Source organism: Mastigoproctus giganteus, chromosome 11, assembly GCF_048544385.1.
Source record: "Mastigoproctus giganteus isolate SK-2022 chromosome 11, ASM4854438v1, whole genome shotgun sequence".
NCBI classification, from domain to species: Eukaryota; Metazoa; Arthropoda; class Arachnida; order Uropygi; family Thelyphonidae; genus Mastigoproctus; species Mastigoproctus giganteus.
Genome location: NC_143585.1, coordinates 24749874 through 24775113, shown reverse-complemented (window position 1 = coordinate 24775113; position 25240 = coordinate 24749874). Strand labels below are relative to the sequence as shown.

The 25240-nt window shown below is 38.7% G+C and overlaps 1 protein-coding gene and 1 non-coding gene across 2 annotated transcripts in view; both read left to right on the top strand.

Annotated features, from left to right (window-relative positions):
* Window positions 1–25240, top strand: part of LOC150077809 (oxysterol-binding protein-related protein 2) — a 99781-nt gene that overhangs the window by 41517 nt on the left and 33024 nt on the right. Inside the window, exons 2-4 of the mRNA XM_090384787.1 lie at window positions 8229–8304; window positions 11016–11150; window positions 22762–22859. Coding sequence (XP_090240913.1) covers window positions 8229–8304; window positions 11016–11150; window positions 22762–22859 — 309 coding nt within the window. The remainder of the gene's footprint in view (window positions 1–8228; window positions 8305–11015; window positions 11151–22761; window positions 22860–25240) is intronic.
* Window positions 21057–21129, top strand: TRNAR-UCU (transfer RNA arginine (anticodon UCU)). The gene has a single exon. It is a non-coding gene; the product is annotated as a tRNA-Arg (tRNA).

Here is a 25240-nt window from a genome sequence, read left to right as displayed (position 1 = left end):
AGAGAGAGATCCTCCATCCTCTGGGAAAGGTGAGAGGGCATGTATGCAACCTAAGTGTTTCAAAATCGAGCTAAATTTTTCATACGAGCCATCTGTTGTACACTGACATAATTACCCATCTTCAGTCTTTTCTGAGATTACCATTATTAAGAGTGGTAAAAAGAAAAGCATTTTAAACAATCATATTCTCCTAGCTAATTGTACTGGGACATTCCCAGCAGTACCTGGATATTGCGAACAAATGCCAAACACCCTTGTGTACAAATCGATACCCAGTTGCTAAAAATAGTTGTGGAAGGTCAACTTTGATCTCTTCCGTATTGGTGAAGGACACACTATGGTTAAACCTGTACCGTTTAAATTATGCCCTCGTATTTGGGATGCTAAATATTTAAAAACACCCCTTAATGCTTACTATTGAAAACACCCATCAGTCCATAAATGTTAGATAATAATTGGCGCTGTTTTATTTTGTGTATTTTTCTTATCTATAAACTCATCCAAGTGAAAGGAATCGTGTTGGGTCCTGGGCAAAATATTGTACACCACTTGATATTTCAACCGATAATTATTCCAGTCACGTGGTATTGAATTTTTCTGACATCATCGGACGAACAAAGAATTCTAAAATGAAATTTTTCTCTTCTGCATCACAATAGTGATGCAAAGATATTTTTACTCTTCACAGGAGAAAATAATCCCGGGACCAGAAAAGAAAGCATTGAATTGCACGAGAGAGAACTCGCACTTTGAATAGTAAAAAACCTGTTCCAACACTGCGTGGAGTTCTCAATTTTAATGTTGTAGGAAGAAGTGAACTTCTAAAGGCTCTATGGTGAAAGGCATTTTCAATGATGGAGCTCTTTTTATATAAAGATGACTATCCCAGCGGAAATTCTATAAGATGGGATGCTACCAAATGGAGTATCCAGATGGCTCAAAAAATTGGAAAACTTTGATCGAACTTCATATTTTCAAGCAGTATTCTAAGATATATGAAGAGGACTGATAAGTAACCTAGACTTAAAATTTTCAGAAGATTTGGTATGTAGAGAAACAAAAATATTCCTCTACCATCTAGAATTTAGCATTCTGTGAGGAAGTCTACAAAACATAAATGTTCCTTAGGTTATTTTTTTAGGACCCTACTATCATGGGAAATATTTATTCCTTCCTTATCTCCAACTCGTGCACTGATCTTCTCACCTCTAAAATTACAAATATCTGCTTCAGTGACTATTTTTATTTATTTTTGACAGAATTGGATTAGTATTAGCCTTATGGGAAAAAATGAATAAGCCACTTATTTGACTCCCTCCTCATGTAGGTGTTTGTCCATCTGAGTTTTCAATTTTCCCAAGCTGTCAGCCTTGACCATCCGTGGAGGCAACTTATTCCAATAATTAACAAATCGCTAGCTAAAAGAAAACTTCCTTCGATCCAGTCTATCCACCCTAATTTGAATTTGATTTTTAGTTCTGGAATCATAACAGTGAAAATTTCACCCATGTGTTCATTTTACTTTCATCTCTCAGGGTCATATAAACCTCCAAGTTCCCTCTAAGGAGCATTACAAACTCTGAATCCCACATATTCGAAGCCTTTCCTCATGGTAAATGTTGCAAGAAAGAAAGCTTATATAGCATCAGCCAAAAAAAAAACAAAAAAAAAAAAAAAACACACAGTTCACCCATCTGCACCTTCCAACAATTTGTCTAGTTCTCCCTTGAGTTTATTCAACCCATCCATTTCCACAACAACAGATGAAAGCCTGTCCCAACAATAAACCACCCGCTGGCTGAAGCGAAACTTCCACACATCTATCCTGCAACCATCCTTCCTCAATTTAAATTTATGACCCCTCGTATGTAATCTAAGCAAGTGGAAGAATCCCATTAACATTTAGCTTACTCAATCCATTCAAGGCTTTAAACACCTCAATCAGATCTACCTGCAGGTGCCTAGTCTCAAGGAAGGATATATAGATCTGTTGGAACGAGCACCCTTTTGTTCCCTTCACCAACCTGGTTTCCTTTCTCAGTACTCGTTCCAACAGACCTACACCCTTCCTAAAGTGAGGCCGCCAGATCTGTATACAGTACTCAAGATGCAGCCTAACCATGGTCTTATACAAAGGAACAATCACCTCCTTATCCCAGCTGGCAAAATTTCTGTATATCATTGATAAAACCCCATGAACTGTCCTGGCAGCATGTCTGCACTGCTCAGATAATTTCATATCGGACTGCACAATTATTTCCGGTCTTTTTCATTCTCCACTACCCTGAGTGTAGTACCACACAATTGATAAGTTACTCTGGGGTTACTATTCCCTGTTTGCCGATCTCACCAGGCATGTTGCCCATCTTTGGATCGTTTTAAGAAACTCGTTGTCTTTTTAGGTGAGGTTTACATACCTGGACACAGTATTCCCATTGTGATTTCTATTACCTTATACAGCAGTATTATGACCTCCCTATCTCTACAAGCAAATGTTCGATAAATCATCTAGTGGACACCATGGACTATCCTTGCAGCCTATCTACATTGTTTGGAGGACTTCATGTCCAACCCTATCGTAACTCCCAAAACTCTTTCGTCTTCTGCTCTTTTCAGTTCAATCCCACCAAGTGTACAAATTGCTGCTGCCCCCAGGTGTGCGACCTTGTATTTTTCTGCGCTAAAGCCCAAAGGATATCTTCCTTTTTCTGACCATCTCTGAAGTCTATCTGAATCGTCCTAAGGAAGCTCTCCTTGGCACTGATCATTAATTACTCTACCCATCTGGATATAATCTGCAAATCATCGTAATCATGATCATTATCATTAAATCCATGATCATTATTATTATTATTATTATCATTAAATTAAATTGCTCATACATAATTCATACTCCATCCGTAATGGACTATGCCACATACTTCACAGCATAAAAAACAACTTTCTATGGTACTTTGCATCTGGTCTATCGGGTCGCACAAGGTGGATCAATCTTCACCGCGACCATTGATGAGGCATGGGTACCCTCCATTAGCCCGGAAACCGGTTCCATCCACTATCTTTCACTCTTGGAACACCTTAACTACAGCACCAGCACTCCGCGAACAGCCCACAAGATTCGCAGTTCCCCAACCGGTACCCAACAAAGATCTCTTTTTCAGAGTCCGTCAGATCAAGTACTTCGTATGGACTGCATGCCACGAACTTGCAGTATCACATTTACCGGTTCTCACCACGCCACGTGTACCACCAGATGGGGACCAATTGCTAAAACGCAGTGGTGGTCAAAACATAATGTTTTAATTGGACAGTGTATATGACATACGTGTCTCCAAGACGTGACTCCTTAACTTATTGCAAACGAGTGTATTTAATTTATTCCAGTAACTGACCATAATAAATTAAGCGAGCCTATATTATGACTTGGGACAGCTCGGTAAATTTAATCTCGATCTTATGCTTACCCAAACACAGCAGTTCAAACAAGTTTCTTGTTTGAAGGAGTTAGAAGAATGGATTGTTCAAGCAAATACACGAAAGGAGCTTTAGGAGGGTCGCATGTATAAACAGCCAAGTAAAATTAATTACGCACAATGGAAGTTTACGTTAAAGCACTGCTGACGAAAACAAATTGAATCCGGGTAAATCAACAAGGTGAACAACTACCTAACTCATTCTAATATTTACCTTCGCTGCATGAAAGATTACTCGCCTCTTATATCCCGACAAGAAATGTTGGAGATAAATCACTGCTTTCGAAGACAGGACAGACGGTTTCCTGCTGCGAAGGTTGTGCTATTTAATAATCCAGTCCAGTTAATTCCAATTATGGTGGTGTCTCTGTTTACATTAATTCATTTCGCTATTGCAGTATTTCGAAATAAAAATAGAAATGTAATAATGATGGATTCATTCCATTTTGGGCAATAATAATTGCTTTTTCTTGTTTGCACATACACTACCCTGCCTTAATATCCAGACACCTGCAATCTATAAATAACCATTATTTACTGAAAACTAATGTGTGCTGAAACCTGTAGCCCAGTACAACTCTGCAAAGCTCACGTCCTCATACCAATGCGTCACCTCGCGAGCAGTATGATGTAGATGATGTGCTGCCATAACATAAGTAATGCATTATTGTCCAGAACGAACAGATAGACTTCAGCATCGATCGTTCATGATTTTGTACGCTACAACCAAGGGTCCCATGCCACACCATGAAAATAGCTCCACAAAACTTTATTCCGGGAAGATAAAGTTCAGCAGGTAGTTTTTTCCGGGCATGCGTCACACATGTCTCAGCATTCATGTCCAAAACAACCAATGGTCCAGGCCACACCATGAAAAACAGCCTCATACCATCACGCTATCTCCTCCAAATTTCATTGTCCAGACTATGCAGTCTGGCAAGTACCTTTCTCCAAGCATCTGCCACACCTAGACGCGAACTTCAGACTAGTAGACCATGTACCATGACTTGTTACTCCAAAGCACAGCTTCCATTGGTCTACGGTCCAAGAACGGAAGCCCTTACACCAAGCTAGATGGCGTTTAGCATTAGTCTGGGTGAGCATTGGCTTGTGGACAAGTCCACGATTGTGGTAGGTAACTCATCTCATGCAGCATCTGCATACTGTACTGGTGCTGATGTGTCCCAATTATCTTGCTAAGGGTCTGAGTACTGCGACAACGTCGAACTGCGTTCTGAGCGGATGATTATTTGTAAAGCTCTCTCTTACCATGCTCTGTCATCGTTAGAGGTTTCTTGCGTCGTTTCGTTACGGTTTCAGCAGCAGTCCGCTTCCAATTGCAGCTCTCGTCACCCTAGTGCCATTGAAATGTCACACCATGTGGAACCCTATTATCTTTCCCGGCTGGAAGTCTGTTAACTCCATCGATTGTGAGATCATGCATTCACAATCGTACTACTGTCCCTTCGAAGGTCTAATAGCATATTTATAGTTGTTTGACATGTGGTGTGTGTGGGGAGGCAACTATCAACGGAGGGTTGCCCGGATATTAATGGTTGGGAAGTGTATATTAATAATTAAGAGCTGATTTTCGTTGGTGTATAGTTGGAGTAAAATAAATAGCATCATTCCAGGGGCTCACATCTGGTGAGTATGGACTTGGTAAACACAGGGTCCTGAGCTGGATATCATCATTCTTCTCTTTCTTGCTTTCTTGGTGATTTCCTTCCACTTCTCTCTCTCTCTCTCTCTCTCTCTCTCTCTCTCTCTTTTAGGGTAATGCGGGAATTTTTTTTCTTTTGGCTGGTGCAGCATAAGCCTCAGGCTTCCTTGTACCATATGGCTAATAATAATAATAATAATAATAATAAGCAGCTGGAGTTTTTCATCCAGCAAAAACAGACACCCCGACTGTATAATTTATACAATTTACAATAAAATATGCTGATTCCTCATAGCCGTAATTTCCTGTGCAAATAATAAGACAAACAAACCTAGTAGAGTACTCGGCTTGATAAAAAATACATTTCAGGATACATGAGACAATTTCATTTCATGTTTGGGTCACTTATGGGTACGTGAACTTAATCTTGGAAACTTCTTCCTGAATTCTTTGGGAGGATTCGGTGTATGGCAAAGCAAGACAGAAATGCAACCTTTTAACATACCCTGTTGTAATTTGTGAATTCAGTGATCACACAAAACATTTTTATTGAAAGTAGTTAGTAGCAGGCTGGTACAGTGGGTGGATTAAGGACAGACGGTAAGGTCCATGGAGATTGTGTAGCGGTCGGAATTGAAATCCGAGTCCCCTACATGGAAAAGGGCTCTGGCCTAGTCAGGCATTTCCATCAGAGCCCGTAGCGGTTCTCAACCCTCCTGACTAAGGGATAGTTCGCCAAAAGACACTTAGCATGGAGTACTCTAATTAAAAGGGCGTTTATTTAACCCGAGATACCAACTGGGAGAGGAAACTAAGCACTCATCCATAAAAAAATTCTTCTTTGTTATTTATTTATTTATTTTTTTGGCGGAGTCTATTGAAGTCCATGATTTTTAAGAAGTGAGCTCGAGTCCCATCAATGACGAGAGGGATTTTTATGGGCCTTTTTTACCGGCTGAGTTAGTCAGTCTCAAGCGAGTGTAGCATGGTTTTTTCTCCTGGAAACTCTGGTTTTTCGTTCAGTAAATACATTATCGACCCCCAAACACGCAATTTACAGACAATTACATGGAGCAATATGATGCCTTTAAATCAGTGCTTTATTTGTACTATGTAGTTGTTCCAATTCAATCATCCCTTCACTATAATGGAACAATCTAAAAGCATTTGTCAGAGTAGTATTATAATCCCACAATAATAGGAACATCGTAATAATCCCATTATTTCAGGGCGGTTATGTGTTACTTTTAAGTGAACAGTACATGTACCAGGATATTCACTCACGATGGCATTAGGCTATTGATCGATTCCATAAGTTGTCAGTAAATGAAGTGCTGTGGATAAAATTAGATCGCTTACTGAAAATTAAGTAAATTTATTCCAGACTGGTATAACATAATAGGACTTCGCTAATGACCATTATTTCTTTCGAATAATCCATTCCATCTATCGTCGTAAACAATTTGCGTCAGCTGCTTTGAGCGGCCTCTATATTGTACTCGTGAGTGGCACAGTTGGTAGAATCGCCGTCCTCCACATACCGGGTGGTGAACACTTGAGTTTGAGTCCTGTTGACGAAGGGAAGTTTTATGGGCCTTTTTTTGACAATATGGCTGGGTTAGACGATCTCAAACTAAGGGCAACTGTTAGGAGAACATGTGCACCCTGCAATGTTGCATTTTTTTTTCCCGGAAAGAAACAGGATCTTCCTAGATGATAATGCCCCATATCATCGGATCCGCATTTGCACGAGTGGTTTTAGGAATACAATTAAGATATTACCCACCTAGATTGGCCTCCAAATTCGCCTGATGAATAACTATAGGATGTTTTGGAAAGGGAAGTGAGGCGTTCGAACACGCAACCGTCATATATTCCGACATTGTGGAAAGCCTGGAGGGCATTATAGCTTCAGACCTTGCGTACATCTTCAGACATTGACTCATGTACTAACTTCCAGGAGCAGAATTCGATAATACCAACTGAGCTGTGTTGCATTATACACCCCACCCCTCTCCATTCTAACTACGAAATAATCTGTACAGTCAGAGTCACAGTAAGGAATACTGAAACCTGGCCTCAAACGCAACAGTATTAGGCAATATCCTCATTGAGAATAGTTGCTGCTGCTGCTGTTAACATCAGCCTTTGTTGCTCATTTCAAACGGTGGGTTTGAATATTAAATTTTTCTCTGGCAAAACAGTTTCGTATTTCAAAGTAGAAATCCAGGGCAGTGCTGGCGCTTCTCATTCTTTTGAATTTTATGGAATATATTGGTTGTTATTATTGAGAGTGACTTCATATACTTGTATTAAAAGGCCCTCGTGGGTAAAACAGTGGTGGGATGGCTCGCTATCCTCTTCAAACCGGGTGAAAAAGACCTAAGTTCGAGTCCCGTCAATGACGTGAGGAATTATGGGCCTTATTCACAACGTGGCTGAGTTAGTTGGTCTTAGGCGAGGGTAAAATGGTTCTTACACCCAGAATCTTGGGTTTTTCATCCAGCAAACGGAAAATCGACCTTAGAACACATGAAATTACAGACAGTATACATGGAGCAATATGATCGCTAATGCTCCTAAAACTCTATTAGAACAACAACTTTTATTAATTATAAAAGAATGTAAAATTATCTATTAAAAAAGAAAGAACCAGCAGTAGCAAATAAGAATCAAGATAACATTTTACATTCACGCATTAAACAAAAACAGGAACTGTGCCAACGGCAAATTAGTGTAACTTTTCTTACTTCAAAAGAATTCTCTGTGGGCGTTGCTAGCTGTAGGATATTTATTTCCAGAACGATATATCATCCAAGCGAATCCCGCCTTCGCATCATTTGAACACGTGGCAGCTACCTTACACATGTTCTCACCCCTACCTGCATTTACGACCATCATTATTTACCCGCACAAGATACAAAACTTAATATATGAACATGACAGGAGTATCGTTTAGGACAGTTGCCTGGCAACCATTTGTGGTTCTTTAATGTGTGTGTAAGGAGAGCCTCATTCCTTTATCACTTCTGTTGTTTGTTTTCCTGTTAATCTTCAGATAATGGAGTGATTTCGATTTTATTTTATTACAGACACCATCTCCCAGTTCCTGCATCAAAAAGAAACGAAGTGAACTTGTGGAGCATCCTGAAAAATTGCATTGGAAAGGTAAGATAGAAAACACGAGTCAACCTTTTATTATGTGAATCACAAAAGTGCTCATAGTCAAGACATTTATAGAAACTTTAGATGTATGGTATTAAATGAAATTCTTACTGGACCATATTTCGTTAAAGTCTGCTGGCAACACTGATCGCATGCGCTGCTCGGTCTGCTGACGTCATTCTTAGACAGACAACTTACATGATGGCGGTTTTAGTATTATTATACACGAAAAGTGTACGATAAAAACGGATTGAAATGATTTTTAGTAGGATGCTTTTGCCAGCACAGACCTTAAAAGAAAGGAATTTTTCAATTTCGGTTCTTTTACCCCACAAATTCAGCTTTGCCATTCTTATAGTTTCAACAATGGAAACAAAGGGGTTTTTAGTTTAAATACTTTTTGTTTCTTTCAGAATTCCTTAGCATTTGGAAAGAAGTAATAAGATGTCCCATGATGTTTCATGTATGTTCAAGGTGAGGTTTAAGGCTAGAATTTGCAGCGTTGTTCTCTTTGAAGAAGACAAAAATTATCACAATAGCATGGAAAAGGTGTTTTATTATTTCTTAGATATTTGGGATTCGCTTTCTTGTACAGAGCAGAGCAGTTCCTATCAATAACGCAAGGGACTTATATGGTCTTTTTTCATCCCGTGGCCCAGTTATTCGGTCTCAACTAGGGAGAGCATAATTTTTTTTTCTCCCAGAAATTCGATTTTTGCGTTCAGCAAAACAGACAAACCGACCATAGAACACACGCAATTTATGGACAATATTATACATGGATGAAGGAGGTTGTTCTCGATTAACCCTAATATTTCAGTTTTTTGTACAAGAAAGCTAATTCCTGCATGGCAGTTTAGTCGGCACTGTTCATCACCGTCTGCTACTCGTTTGGAGAAGTCTGGATTCGTTCACGACTGGAGGAATTTCTAATGCCCTCTTCAAGCGAGACTGTTGTTAGATGATCTCGGGAGGAAGGAATAGGGTTATTTCGTGTATTATCCCTTGTTTTTAAGCCCAAGGAATTATTTGGCTTCACTTTCAGTGAATACTTTAATTTCTTGCTGTTTGAGGGATGAATCCTCTAATTTCCTGGGCGAAGAAAACCATTCAGCTTCTTCTGAGACTGGACAACTTAGCCAGGGTGTGGGGGGGGGGGAAACCGATATTTTTTCGGTTTTTACTCCATTTCTCAATATAAATCGAACTCTGACTTCTTCTATACAGTGTTGCTGTTATTGTTGAAGGGTTTCAGTTACATCAGCAACTTAGGCCATATTGTGCCACATATAACATGTCTGTAAATTGCATGTATTCTATGGTCAATTTGCTGTTTGCTGGTTGAAAATCCCCAGTTTCCGAGAGAAAAAGTCATGCGACCGGCTAACTGGCCATGTTGTGAAAAAGACTCAAATTCCTCGCCTTATTGATGCGATTCGAAGGCAAGTCTTTCAACTCTGTGTCCCAACTGCTACCCAGGAGGGCGTTAATACATTGAGAGAGTGGCGAAGGTCTCAACCAGGATCCGTCTGCGCGGGTCGCACATTGGTTATACTTACCGGCTGAAAAGGCCCGGGTTCGAATCCCGTCAATGACACGAGGGACTCGTATGGGGTTGTTTCCCTCTGTGGCTGAGTTAATCGGTCTCAGGTGTGGACAGCCAAGTTTTCACCTTGGAAAATTCGGGTTTTTCTTCCAACAAAACAAGCAAATCGAGCAGGGAACACACAATTTAGACATTATACCCACGGACAGTTTTTTTGTCCATTAGGGTCTGGGTTCGAATCCCGTCAATGACTCGACGAACATTTATGGGGTTTTTTCAGTTCGTGATCTAGTAGTCAGCCTCAGGCAAGAATAGCAAGATCCTTCAACCAGAAACTCTGGTTTTTCATTGCCCACATGGATCACATTATTGGTTACTGTTATAATTAAAATAATAACAAAAACCAGTTTTTTACATTAATTTTCTCCACGTTTCTCTGAAGCTTTCTTACTGCGTTCACATAAATCCTTGTTGTCCTTATGAATTTTAAGTCGTAAAAACATGATAAACCCCTTTTGTTAACGACTTCAAAAGATATGCCTATCTTATCTCTTAAGACTCTATTCTACTTGTATTAAAGAAAATATTTTCTTTGCTGTGAATGGCTAACATAAAAACCTAGTTAAGCTATTGTCAATTACTTCCACTCTCCGACATCTACACAAAAGCTATTAGCATAACTCATTCCCTTGAATTGGATGAGAAGAAAAGGAGTTGCATGATAAAAGGATTATGAATAACAGATCAGAGAAGAAAGACCAATAGAAATGCCTCGATGAAGTAGGTGCTCCCAAAGTGATTATCTTATGAATACTACCTGTCTACTTAGATGTAATCTACTGAATTTCATTACTGGGGACTTATTCTTTCTTGAAATTGTCTTAGAACACTGTGGAAGCACCCATGCGCATCTTTTTATCTGTCTGTACTCGTAGAACTGCGCCTTTCTGGGTGAAAAGATTGTACTGAAATATGGTTTCGAGGTCCTAAATAAAACCTTATCGAGGAAATAAAATTAGTGGGCATGGTGTAGCTACGATAGTCGACCTTGGGAAGCTGATTAGTTATTACTTTCCAGACACTCTGCCTTTTCTTCCCTAAAAATATGAAACAATTTTTTTACTAACGTTCCCTCTTGATTACATGCTATTTATTTCATTGTTAACAGGAGCTGTCTAAAATTGCGATGCCAGTGGAATTCAACGAACCCCTTAGTTTTCTTCAGCGAATATCGGAATATATGGAATATAGTTTCCTTCTTCAAAAAGCTAACGAAAGTGAAGATCCTATTGAAAGGATTCAGGTAAGAAGTTCCAAATTACTTATATCGATTATTCTGACATCAAAATTGTACTAACTGTATTGGCATTTATAATGACTAAACGATTCAGAAAAGAGTATTCTTTCTGCATCTGCCAAAAGAAAAAAGTGGTAAATATTCAAAATCAGTCACGTTTAACCCATCTTCAAAAAAGTGACTAGCCACTGCCGCTTTGAACTTTACCAAGCTCTCTGCCTTGACTGCTTTGGAGGCATTCCAATGATCTACAACACGCTCCCTGAAGGTATGCGTCACCAGACCTAGCCTTCCTTTACTCCCTAAAATTTTATGTTTTTGACTCCTTGTTCTTGTTTCTCCCACCAGTAACCTATATTTAGAAGCATTAAAAGTTCACATGCCATTTTTCAGACCATATGTGCAACCGGTCGAAGTCATTTATAAGCAAAATAGCCTGGTTCTGGCCATCAAATGTAATTAAGGAAGACACTGGTCCACACTTGACCATTTAATAACTTCTTTGTTTCCTGTTTTAGCCATCCTCTGATCCAACAAAGGATATTACAACTAAACCTAATTTTCTCCAGTTTATAATTTGGCCTTCAGGTGGGAATATAGTATCAAACGCTTTATATTCAAAAACTTTATGGTCAAAGTTCATAGCATACGAAGTAATGTGAACTTTGTCCATAAAGGGAAAAGGACTGCAACCACACAATTCTCTCTTTTTTCATTTCTACCTTAAGTTAGACATTTTGTAAAACTAATAGAATTATCTCCTTTCTATGAATCCTACGATGCTATTTAAAAATATAACAATTGGGATTTAATTTTTTTCTAGCTTAAATATTAAAGGTACCGTTAATGCTGGAAAATAAATAAACAAAAAGAGTTTTATCTCTTTAAGTCTGGTAGGCAGTGCATTGGACAACATCTCAGCAATTCTGTACAATGTCGCTTGTAAAATTAACCCCTAAACGTTTTACCTTCGGTACGTACAGAACTTTAATCTGCCATTTTCACACCATGGCCAACTTTGTCGGTTTCAGATTTAAAATATGATTTTTTGTTATTTTCATTTAAAAAAAAGATATCCTTCTTGGTGTTGTAGGGTTTTAGGAGCATCAGCGACCTACACTTCGTTTCTTTCAATACTGGCAGAGAATCGTGGATGTATGGCTATGACCGGAAACAAAGGCCCAGTATTCGAATAGAACACTCCAGCTTCTCAAAGGTCCGTAAAAACAAGACTTTCTCAATAAAATGTGAAGATTATGCTTATCGTATCTGATTGTTCATTGTAAATTTATTTCACTGGAAGGAAAACTATTAGCAGTTCCAGAAGAAGCTATCAAGAATGCTTCCGAAGTTGCACAACCGTTGAAATCGGTGTATACATTGTCAAGGAGACTACTTCGAAGGAGATCCATCCGAATGGTAAGCTTTATTATTTCCCAAATATTAGCTCAGTCCATAATGTAAGATTTTAATTTATTACTAGCTTATTAAGGGACGCGAAGCACTTATTGCAACATCGTCTGGTAGAAGTGGTATTACCATTAGCCATAATGGGCACGGAAAGACTGATCAAAATTCAGTGTCATGTCTGCGAGGAAAGTACCAAGATCTGTGGCGCAGCACGTGTTGTAAAGATTTAGAAAACACGAAACGGGCCAAGATTTTACGAGATCACGTTTGATAGAACCATTAACAAAGAAAAAAAAAAAAGAGTTCTTATGCCGAAAAATATCAAAATAATGAGAAAGCCATCGAAGATGTGCAATTGTAGTTCTCACAACCAAAAACTTCGAAAGAGGCATTCAGAAGTTAGAAAAATATGGCAGAAATTTAGAAGTTTAAGTTTTTGTTTTTCAACACTTATGACTGCTGTGTTTATTTTTGTTTTGAATAACTCTCAGAATATGTAATACCACTGCCAAACATGTTGGTGTTTTTATCTTTCTTGCGATAATAAAAGCCTCTTGGCAGAACATTCAAGATATTCTTTTGGGAGTGACAACTCTTACAATGATTGATGACATGCTGTTAGCATTTTATCGCGCATCTTATGAAACTAAAATCCCCAACTATTCTTTGCCCCTATTTCTCGAGAGACGTAACCAGTGAAATTAGATCAATAATCTCGAGAAAACAGGGTATTAGATTGGTTATAAAGACATTAAGGTTCAAATAAAGTATAAAAGGTCATTTGGAAAAGACTCTACAAAACAAGTTAGGTTTAAATCCTGGAAACATTTCGAAACTCTATCCTTTGAGACTAAGAAAACATCCAATAGCATCGGATGAACTGATTGCTGGCTTCTATTCTGTTATCTTAATGGATGGAGAGAATTTAAATTATCTATCACTTTCTCAAGTGACACGATAATACTTCTGTTTTGATTAGGTTTACATGCAAAACAACTTAACCTCGGCGACCTTCATTGTGTAAAGGATTGACATCAGACCTCGCAATAGAAGGCAACAAGGTTTATGTAAGAAGAATGTTCGTTTAATTGCATTAATAACTGATGAAGGAATGACGACATTACGAGCGTTAGCGAAGGATAAACACATTTGATATTCTGCTAATATATGTTATCTCCTGTTGCCATTAGCCATCCCAGCAATCATACGATTTGTATGGCTGCTCAAGCGAACAACTCGATAAATATTTTAACAACGTAAACATAATATATGATGCCATCAGAGGTCCTGAGTGTTTTGGCCCACTACTATTTCGTCGAGACAGTTGATGAGATGAAACAGGAACTAAATCGATATACCCTTGTGTTTAAATACAGGGACACTACAAATCGATGCCCGTGATTTTAAGTTTGTACCCAGAAAAATCCATTTGCAAAGTCAATCCAAATATTGCTTTCGTTTCCTTTTTCCCAGGAGCATCGGAAGTTTGGGGGGGGGGGAAGAATTGATGGGCAAACTTCTCGAAGCAGTTATTAGTCTTTGTATACTCTCAAACAAACAGTTTTCCGACCCACCTATCGTTGTCTCAATAGCATCGGCAAATATTCTTGCACCTTTTCTATTCAAGTGTATCCCAGCACTGTAGAAGCAGTCTCTCCTGTTAACAAGCACACACCACGCTCAGAAACATTCTACCCCATGAACCTTGCCAATTTCACTAGGGTCGAATTGATTGACAAGACTCTCAACATATACTCCATCCTTTCGTGTCTAGGTAGAATCGCAGACACTTTCAAATTCAATCCTAACTCGCGACTATTAGTATTAGTAATGGCCATCGTAGTCGAGTGGTCAGGAGCGGGAATGCAGTAGCACACGTTCTTTGAGTTAGACCTGGGTTCAAGCCCCTGACTGCTAAATACGGTCGATCTGACAACACGCATTGGACCGGTGTGGAAGATATGGTCCATTTCTCTGAACATAAATCGTTGAGGAGGCTTCCATCCTGCAGCTGATTGATAATGGATGCAATTCAGCTTTTTATCAGTAATGGTCATATGGTGTAAGAAAGCCTAAGGCTTATGCTGCATCAACAAGAAAAGAAAATGATAATAAAATTAAATAAATAATAAAAGAAAAGGAAATACACAACCTATGCATTTCCCTCCTCCCATAGGTAACGTTAATCTTTGAATTTCCCCAAAACTGTCAGCTTCAACCACCCATCTAGGTAATTTGTTCCAGTAATTTGTAAATCACTGGCTAAAATAAAACTTCCTGCAATCCAGTCTAAACATTTCCCTCTTAACTTGAAATTATGGGCCCTAGTTCTAGAATCATTTATAGCCATGAAATTTCTTCCTCATTCATTTGACTTTTGCCTCTCAGAGACTTAAAACACCTCAATAAAGTCTCCTATAAGGTGTTTAGTTTCCAAGCTGTGTAACCCACATATTTGAGTCTTTCTTCATATGGACGCCCATGTGCCGTTTTCACCAGACGAGTTACCCGTCTCTGTACCCTTTCAAGAACTTTTTAACTGATTTTCCAACACTGTCTTGTACTTGTTAAGTAAGTCCTCAGATCTCCTACTAGTAATATAATTAGTACCAATGTGTACAACAAAATCATCTTTTGTGCCCTTAAAAGATGATATCTGCTCTACAACGCCATCTACTTTTGACCCTAGCAGACATACCCTGGTCCTGTTCCACCTATACGTTTTGCACAACATATTTCCCATTTTCCTGATAATAGAGTCACCTACAGTAACCACCTCCTGTGAGACCAGAACATTCTGCCTTTTAGATTGCCGCTGTGTTGTCTGATGCACAAGTATGAACTCTGGTGCTAAGTTTGGACAACTGTGAACTTGATGTACTCCCCCATTTTAATTTCTTCGAGGGCATCTACCCTAGTCTTCAAACTTTCATAAACGCCCATCAGAATACTCAGTTTCTGCCTAATTTCTTCACACTCCTAGCACACACAAAAACATCTCCCCTTGACTGGATCATGTCCGAACACTGGAAATATTTCACAAGTTGCACATTTTGTTTTTTGTTGCTCTAACTTGCCGAATGATTTCAGTTTAAATACAATTTAATTGACAATACTACACTAAGCTAATAGATTCCTAAATGCAGTTAGCAAACTGAATGTTGTCAACTCTTTATTTCATTCTCTTTTGAAATTCGAACTATTAAGTACACCAATTGAATATTTTGGCGATTTTAATAATTAATCTTAGTAATTACGAATCAAAAGAATAATCCTCCATATTTCAGCAACTCAATTTTCACAGTCATTAACATTTTTTCCACTGACATTTATCTCTAAATAGCAGTATACATATTGTTCATGTTAACCCCCGCGTTCTTTCTTCTTACACTGCCCATTTTAATTAGAGCTAAACCTTTCAGAACCATTAACGTAATGGTAAACATCCATTAATTGATTCTCTTTTAAACCGCGCGTGCAATAGATTAAAATAGTATTCGAAGAGAAATAATCTTCCAGGAATGTCTACTAACCATTCTACAGCTGTATTATCTCTAATAGCAACAGCACTTAGGTACAAAAAGAAGAGAGAGAGACCGTCTAAGATTTAAGCATTCAATTTCAAAACACGAAGATACGATTTATTTGTCAGTTCTTGTAAGCCTCCCTGTTTGGTATTAGTGAGAGGAACGCACCACATCTCTTAGTTTAAATAATATTCCAACACATCATTAGACGCCTATTGTCTTCACCATGTCCATCCATCCGCATTTTCAGCATATATTCTTTTGAACCCTGGAATGGTTTTAAGTTTAATTCAAATTCATAGCACTCCATGTTTCCTGTAGCGTAGTCAATGCCCCAAAAAATATCTACCATTTATCTAAACGTATTGACAATGACTGTTCCAGTGGAGCGCATGGACACTATAGTTTAAAGAAAGAAAGCAATATCCTTTTGAACTACTTACAGTATATGTCTGGGAGCCATTGAGGATTATCTTTTCTGAACACCCAAACTTTTGTCACTCAAGTTACACTTTAAGATAAAAGACGATTATATAAGAAAGGTGTATGAGCCATACAAGTTAGTTGATTCTTATCATGATATGTAGAGGTGAGCTGATTGATTTCGAGAAGGATACTATCGTCGGGTATCATATTGCTGGCTTGTCGATTTGTGCAGTTGTTGACAGTACACCAAGGGGAACCAACATTTTATGGTTCATTCCCTCAACAATGATTTGCGGAGGATGTCTCCATCCTGCAGTGGAATGACAATGGCTGCAAATAAATAATTTATTTATTGTCCAAGTTGCAAATGCGCCTAAAACCTTACAACAACAAACCTTTTTTTCTATGTAATTCATTCATCCCGCATGTAAAGATCAGAGTCTGCCTTCTCGGGACTCTTTGGGGCCTGCAGACTAGAGTTTTCATGCAGTTTTGTTATCATGAAATGGAAGCATGATGGTACCACTACCATCCATCATGGCACAGGACCATAGGATACCGAGGAGGATAGTATGTCAATTTCCTTAGAGATTTAAGATATCGAACAGGGGTTGAGGTCTGTATGGACACACTATATACATAGCAACCTTACCTTGCATAGTACAATGAGCACTGGAATCTGGGCAGTTAGCATCGATGAATTATTGAAGTCAGTGGCACGTGACGTCAATGTAAATTTGACATGCGTCCAAGCAGTTTTTTGGATTGTAGTGTATATGTATTAAGAGGAAAATCCCTCCCCCCCTCCTCCCTATTATTACAAGATCGATTGTTTTGAATAGTTCGATCAGTTTTAAAGCTTTTAAATCGTTATTTCCCATATCTATACTCGGTTACTTCTGTCTCAGTCTCGAAAGGGCTGTGCAAATGGGGTTACATTGGATGCGCTGCACCAGAATCCCCGATCTAGGGGGAGCCTTCAAAGTTTCAACATAAATAAACGAGGTCCCTTTTGCATCCGGGACCCCAAGTACCTTTTGCATCGCCCTGAGCTCCAACATCAATTCTTGCACCACAGTTTCCTGAACTCTTGGACCCCCCCCCCTTGTCTAAAGACAATAAGAAATTTAGAGCAGCAACTGGAGATTCATTTTCACACAGGTAGCAGATTTAAGTGTAAAAAGAGAAGTATAGATAGCCACTTCTTGAGGTCTAAGAATTTATTTAACAGGGAATTTGCATCGAATCTTGTTTCAAATTAGGAAAATGTGCAACAGGAAATCTACGAAATGTTAACAATTATCTTCTTCTAATTTCTCAACCTTCAACCCACGCACGATAATAAGTACTATATATACACTGAGTGATCGCTGAATTATGACCACCCTATGAAAACTGAATGCGACCCGTTGACCACGTGAGGTACGATGGTGCGGAGTTAGTCGACCTACGTAGCATAGATAAGGTGTCAGTGGTTCTGTAGGTAGCAAAATTCCGAGCGTGATGGGTAAAAGGAAGAATTTATCGGACTTTGATAAAGGACAGATTGTCGGTGCTCGACGAGCTGGTGCCTCGATTTCCTAAACGGCTGAACTGGTGGGGTGTTCGAGAGCTGCCGTAGTTAAAGTGTACCAGGACTGGCGTCAAAATGGTCAAACAACGACCCGACGGCAAAACTGAAAAGGTCAGCGAAAGGTTGATGTTAGAGGTAAGCGCCGGGTCCGACGATTCGTACAAGACAGCATTGTTCAAGAGTTGACTACCCAAAACAACATGGGCCAACCCGGAACAATATCTGGCATGAACATGCGTCGCACGCTTCCACGTATGGGCTATACCAGCAGACGACCCCTACAGCATCCTCTCCTAACCAAGATTCATCGGCGTAAAAGACTCGCCTGGTGCAAAGAGCATGCAAGTTGGACGTTAGAAGACAGGAAGAAGGTGTGCTGGTGTAAGAGTCACGTTATTTACTGCACATCGTGGATGGTCGTGTATGGATTTGGCGTCAACAACATGAGGCTCTTGATCCGTCATGCATGGTATCAAAAGTGCAGGCCGACGGAGGCGGTTGTATGGTATTGGGCATGTTTCACTGGCAGGAACTTGGACCCTTGGTGCATGTGGAACAACCTATCAGTGCTCTCCGCTATCGTCAACTGCTTGCTGACTGTGTACACCCCGCTATGTTACACTTTTCCCCAAATGAAGATGGTGTCTTCCAAGATGACAATACGCCGAGCCATCGGGCACTTGTTGTGCAGGAATGGTTTGAGGAACATAGTTCGGACTTCCAGCATATCGAATGGCCTCTGAACTCCACCGATATCAATCCCATAGAGCACTTTTGGGACACTAGTTCCTTTGCATCCAGTTCCTTTGTGGTTACAAAGGAACCGCATGAAAAAATAATTTTGATATCATATACTTGGATTTCAGGAAAGCTTTTGACACTGTTTTGCATGGAAGACTACTGTACAAATTAGCAATAGAATGGTATTAAGGGTAAGTTGCTACAATGGATAAAAGGATGGTTCAGTGGGAGAAGACAGAGTGTGGTAATCAATGGGTGCTGCTCTTCGTGGACTAATGTTATTAATGGAGTCCCACAGGGTTCGGTGTTGGGTTCACTGTTGTTTTGTATATTTATCAATGATATTGATGAAGGTATATCAGGCTTAGTATCGAAGTTTGCAGATGATACAAAGGTTGGAAGGGTTGTTAATGACAGTAATGGCAGTGTGTTACTGCAATAGGATCTAGAAAATTTGGGCAGATGGGCTAAGAAGTGGCAACTGAAGTTTAACATTGAAAAATGCAAAGTACTGCCTATGGGTAGAAGTAACCCCAGAGAAACGTACCAACTATGTGGTACTACACTTAAGGTGGTAGAAAATAAAAAAGACCTGGGAGTAATTGTGCAGTCATATATGAAGTTTTCTGTGCAATGCAGACAGGCGGCCAGGCCAGGTCATGGGGTGTTGTCAATGATATATAGGAATTTTTCTAGCAGGGAAAAGGAGGTGATTGTCCCTCTGTATAAGGCGCTGGTCAGGCCACGCCTTGAGTACTGCGTGCAGGTCTGGAGGCCTCATTTTAGGAAGGATGTAGATTTGCTTGAGCGTGTACTGAGAAGGTCAACAAGATTGGTGGGGGGAATGAAAGGATCCTCTTACGAGGAGAGGCTTAAGTTCTGCAAATTGCAGCATCTGGAGACTAGGCATCTGCGAGGTGATCTGGTTGAGGTGTATAAGGCCTTGAATGGGTTGAGCACGCTGAATTATGATGGGATTCTTCCACTTGTTCAGATTACGAACCTAAGGGGTATAAATTTAAATTGAGGAAGGACAGATGTAGAATAGATGTGCGGAAATTTGCTTTTAGCCAGCAGGTGGTTAATTGCTGGAACAAACTTCCATCTGTCGTCGTGGAAGTTGATAGGTTAAATAAATTTAAGGAGGAACTGGACAGGCATTTGGAGGAAATGGTGTGATTTTTTTTTTTTTTTTCTGCATAAGCTCATACACTTGCTTTCTTGCATCACATGCCACTACTACTACTATTATGGAAAGGCATATCAGACGTCTGGATACACCATTCACCTCCATACCTGTATTGCTGACCACAGAGCTTGGTTGGCCCTACATCCCCAACGCTTTCGACATCTTGTTGAATGAATGCCACGTCTGATATCTGCTGTACTGAGGGCAAAAGGATCTACGAAATATTAGGTAGGTGATCATAATTCAGTGATCACTCAGTGTATATTTTTTTAAAAAAGGAACTCTATGAAATGTTGAAAATAGCTTTCGGAAGTGTTAGTATATTTCGAAGACACTAACACATCAGAACGTTACAGTACAGACGCGTCAGAAAATATTAACACTTCACGATTAATAACAAAAAAATAAATAAATACAATGAAATAAAAAGGTAGCAAAAAGCAGCAAATTTAATGTGCAAACTAAGAACATTCCATTTTGCGCATCCGCCATATTGGTCATTGATTCCTCCAAGATTGCACCGCATCTTAAAATTCATCACAAAGCCAAATATAGAATTTCATGAAAATCGAGCTACTGGGGGTTGGGTTGAGTTATTACACGCGGATTGATGAACAGATAAATAATAATTGCAGGATTGTTATTAGTTCGATTTAAGCGAAAGTTGGAACGGCTTCTAAGAGAACGAAATATAAAATTTCATGAAAATTTATCTAATGTGAGTCGAGTTATTGCGTACAGACAGACGGACAGCCGTGGAGAGAACAATAGGCGCTTTACGCATGTGCTAACAAAACCCACCTAAAAACCAATGAGTCAATCGTTCATGTTAGTAATCTGATATGAAGTTTAACTTTGATAGTGGGCCTTTAGATTGCCGAATTATACGTATAAGTGAATAGTAATACAAGTAAATTTTAGAACCTTCCCTATCGCTGTTGAGGTCCTGGGGGGGGGCTGCCTATCCGTACAATTTTAATGCTATTTTTATTTTGAGTTTTAGGCACCTAAACAACTTAAGCCATATTTCGCTGAGTGTAGAACAAGTCCCTGTAGCGCAGTGGATAGCGCGTTGGACTTCTAATCCAAAGGTCCCGGGTTCGAGTCCCGGTAGGGATGAGTGTAATTTTTTTTTTCAGGTCGCTGTAGCTGGATGGTCTGGTGCGAGGGTGAATAAGTACACGTGCGTTGAATGACCGGGGTTCAAGCCCGTGGCTGCTAAATATGGTATTGTTTTTGTACTTTCTCTACCTTGTTAACTCCTCTGACCATTTTGTCTTCCCAGATTACAAAAACAGAAAAATTATTTATAATATGTCATGTCTGTAAATTGCTTGTGTTCTGTGGTCGATTTATTGTTTGCTTGAAGGAAAACTTTCGAGATGCTAACCTCGCGTCAATAACGGGATTCGAATTCAGGTGTTTTTCATCCAGGGCGCCTTAGAAGGGCGTCCCCTTTTAAATTGTCTTGCCTAAAATACAATACATTTGCAAAGGAAAATATAAATTTTCTACTACAATTTAACCTTTGCAAAGGAAATAGTATAAAACAATATTATTGCAGTTAACAGAACAAAAAGTGATAATAATGATTAGCACATTATTTTAAGTATAGACAAGGTAGTCCCATTTAATAATTTTCATATCATTGACACTGCGTTGGGACCTTGTATATACTGTAAAAGAATGTGCTAATTTTATTCTTTTTGGTGTTTGGCTTTATTTCGCATTTCTTCTACTGTTATGGACAAGTATAGAAACGCAGTTCCTGATATATGGTCAGGTGTAGTCCCCTGATGAAATACCTGACCATGTATCAATATTTGCTTCTACTAACATCAGACTTTTCATTTTTTTCATCCCTGTATTCGACTTATAACTAAATTTGTCCACCCATATCTGATGACAGCTCTACCACCTTTTATTTTATTTTACTTTTTTTGTTTAATCATTTGGTATTAATAATTTTACTCTACAGTTCCCTCACCTCCAAATCGGCTTTGCAATTCACCCCATAATTTTCTTAATTCATCATAACTTTTAGGATATCAACATTCTTTCGCCTTTTTTTCAAATCTACATTACTTCTTTTTTCTACTATCCGTGCCCTTCTAGTCCTTGGCACTTTGTGTAATTTTCACCTCCAATATATACACACACACACCGATGAGCCAAAACATTATAACCACCTACCTAATATGATGTTGATCCTCCACGAGCAGTCAAAATAGCTCTTACCCAGCAAGGCAACTTGGACTCTACAAGATTTCTAAATGTGTCTTGTGGTATCTGGTACCAACACATAACCAGCAGATACTTTAACTCCTGTAAGGTCCGTGGTTGAGATGCCGCAGATAGGAGTTGCTGTTCCAACACAAACCACATATGCTCGATAGGATTGATGTCTAGGGAATTTGGATGCCAGGACAATACCTGGAAGTCTTCCTCATGTTCTGCAAACCAGTCTCAAACAAACCGGGCGGTGTGGCATGGTGCATTATCCTGCTGAAAGACGGCACAGCTAATTGTTACCTATCAAATTTCAGTTGCATTATCAACAAGTATCATCCATATTCTCAACCTTCAATCCACTCAGGGTGCTAGAATTGAATGCCTTTCATGTTTGGATTTGCCATTAAAAAATAAAATTGAAAATAATCTTGTTTTAATTCATTTGAATGTAGATATTTAGTGATACGTATTGCTTAGCTTTCATAATAGAATAAACTAAAATCTTTCTTCTTGTTACAGTATGTTGCTGCATTTGCAGTATCTGCCCTTGCTTCTAACTGGGAAAGATTAAGTAAGCCTTTCAATCCCTTACTTGGGGAAACCTATGAGCTGGTGAGGTAAGTTTGATCTTAAATCGAAAATCGGTTACCTTGTATGAATATGTAATTGCTGTTTGTAGCCTAGCTGTCTCATCTTCTATGATTGTTTGTATATGTAAATTTGTTGACATCAAAAGAAAAAAGTATACAACTTGATATCATGAAATAATGAAACTGATTTTATTGTGTGGCTTCTATGGAGTGATTGAGCATGCTTCATTGTAAATTATCAATATTTTTTAAATCCATAATTGATATAAGGTGTATAATATTAATCATTTTAACATTCATTATAGTTCCTTACTAAATTGAAATAATAAAACCCCAGGGGGCTCACGTCTGGTGAGTACACGGCTTGGCACACCCAGGATCCTGAGCTGGATATCATCATTATTCTCTTTCTTGGTAATTCTCTTCTACTTCTGCGTCTCTCTCTCTCTCTCTCAGGGTAATTCAGAATTTTCTTTTTTGGGCTGGTGCAGCATAAGCCTCAGGCTTCCTTGCACCATATGGCTAATAATAATAATATCTGTCTTTGTGGAATATTTTGGCATGAGTTTCTATTCTCCAATCCATACTTTTTTCTTTATCACACCATCATATACAGGATAGTTATAAAGTAAGTTTACATTTTTAAAAAATAATAACTTTTAAACTATCAACAAACAGTTTTTACATTGTAATCAGTATATGTGTGATTTTTTAAACAATAAAAAAAATTAGTTTGAAATTTTACCACTGGGGGATGTGCAGGGACGGCTCATTGGTAGGTACTGCGGAACTGCTGCGGTTGCTGCAGTTCCGCAGTACCTACCAATGTAGTACCTGATGCCACTAAAATTAAACAATTTTTCTCCTTCCTCATTTATCCTTTTTACTTAAATTCTTTGGAACAACCTTCCTTCTTATATATATCATGAAAATTGTTACCTATCAAATTTCAGGTGCATTATCAACAAGTATCATCCATATTCTCAACCTTCAATCCGCTCAGGGTGCTAGAAATTGAATGCCTGGAATTGCCATTAAAAAATATTTTTTTAATTTTTAATGGCAATTAGAAAATTATATAAAATTATATAAAAAAGTATTAATTAATTAAAATTATATAATAATATATTAAAATTAAGTTATATAAAATTTTGTGAAGAGCAATGCAATGCAATGAATATTTTTATTAACAGGACCCTTTATTTCCAATAATCAAAATAAATAAATAAATTTTTTAAAAAAATAATAATTGCTTTATTTAATACAAGTATTAAACAGAGCCCGGTCCATCATCATCATCATCATCAGCCATTTTCAATCCAATGCAGCATGATGGCCTCTCCAGCACCTTTCCAGTTCCTTCTGTTTTGTGCAGTGGCCATCCATTGCACACCCACAAACTCATGAATTTCATTTAACCATCCATCTCCGCCGTTGTCTTCCAGGATTTCTTCTAGCTCCTCTTGGGTACCATTCTGTTATTTTCTTAGTCCATCTGTCTTCGAGCTATGTGTCCTGCCCAAGACCATTTTAGTTCTTTAGTTTTGATAAGAATGTCCTTTACCTGAGTTTGCTGCCTAATCCATGTGTTTCTCTTCTTATCTAACAGTCTGATTCCCAATATAATTCGTTCCATTCTTTGCTGTGTAGTTCATAGTTTCTCGTCCATTCTTTTGGTAAGTGCCCAAGTTTCACTTCCATAAGTCATCGTGGGGAGCCCTGGCCCTCCAGGACCAACTATAGCCTTTGGTTCATGAGAAAACAACTGCAGTATTTCCAACATCATTCTTTCTTGGTGATTCCCTCATACTTTTGACTCTCTCTCTCTCTCTCTCTCTCTCTCTCTCTCTCAGGGTCTCGAGATTTTTTTTTTTTTTTGGCAAGCTTCCTTGCTCCTTGTAGCTAATAATAATAATAATAATATTATTATTATTATTATTCATTTAAATAATAAACTAATAAAAACACGAAATCGTTTCAACTTTCAAGTTTAATTAACCGTGCGCTAGATAGTTCCACATTTTGCTACCAGTCGTTGAGTCAATACCTAGTCGGTGGGTTGCCCACAGAGTAGTAACGTGGGGTTGCCATTGGCAACTTGCCAATACGCATTTTAAATCGCGCCAAAGGAACTGCAGAGCGAGCAGTGAGGGGGTGTTTCACCACAATGTCTGTATTTTTGTCATTCGCAGGATTCCCATCAATGTAAAGTCAGTACTTACCATTCAGCAGTAATTCTGTGACTACAGCTTAATTGGGCTTGAACTTTCTAAGTTGAAGGTATGTTTTGAGGAGCTGTGTAACACATTATTTCTACTACAGACTGTTTTGTGAAATTTGATTCAATCATGGCCTCCATGCTTCCCCATGAAGTAAGTCGCGTGACAGTAAATAAACTTCAGCAACTT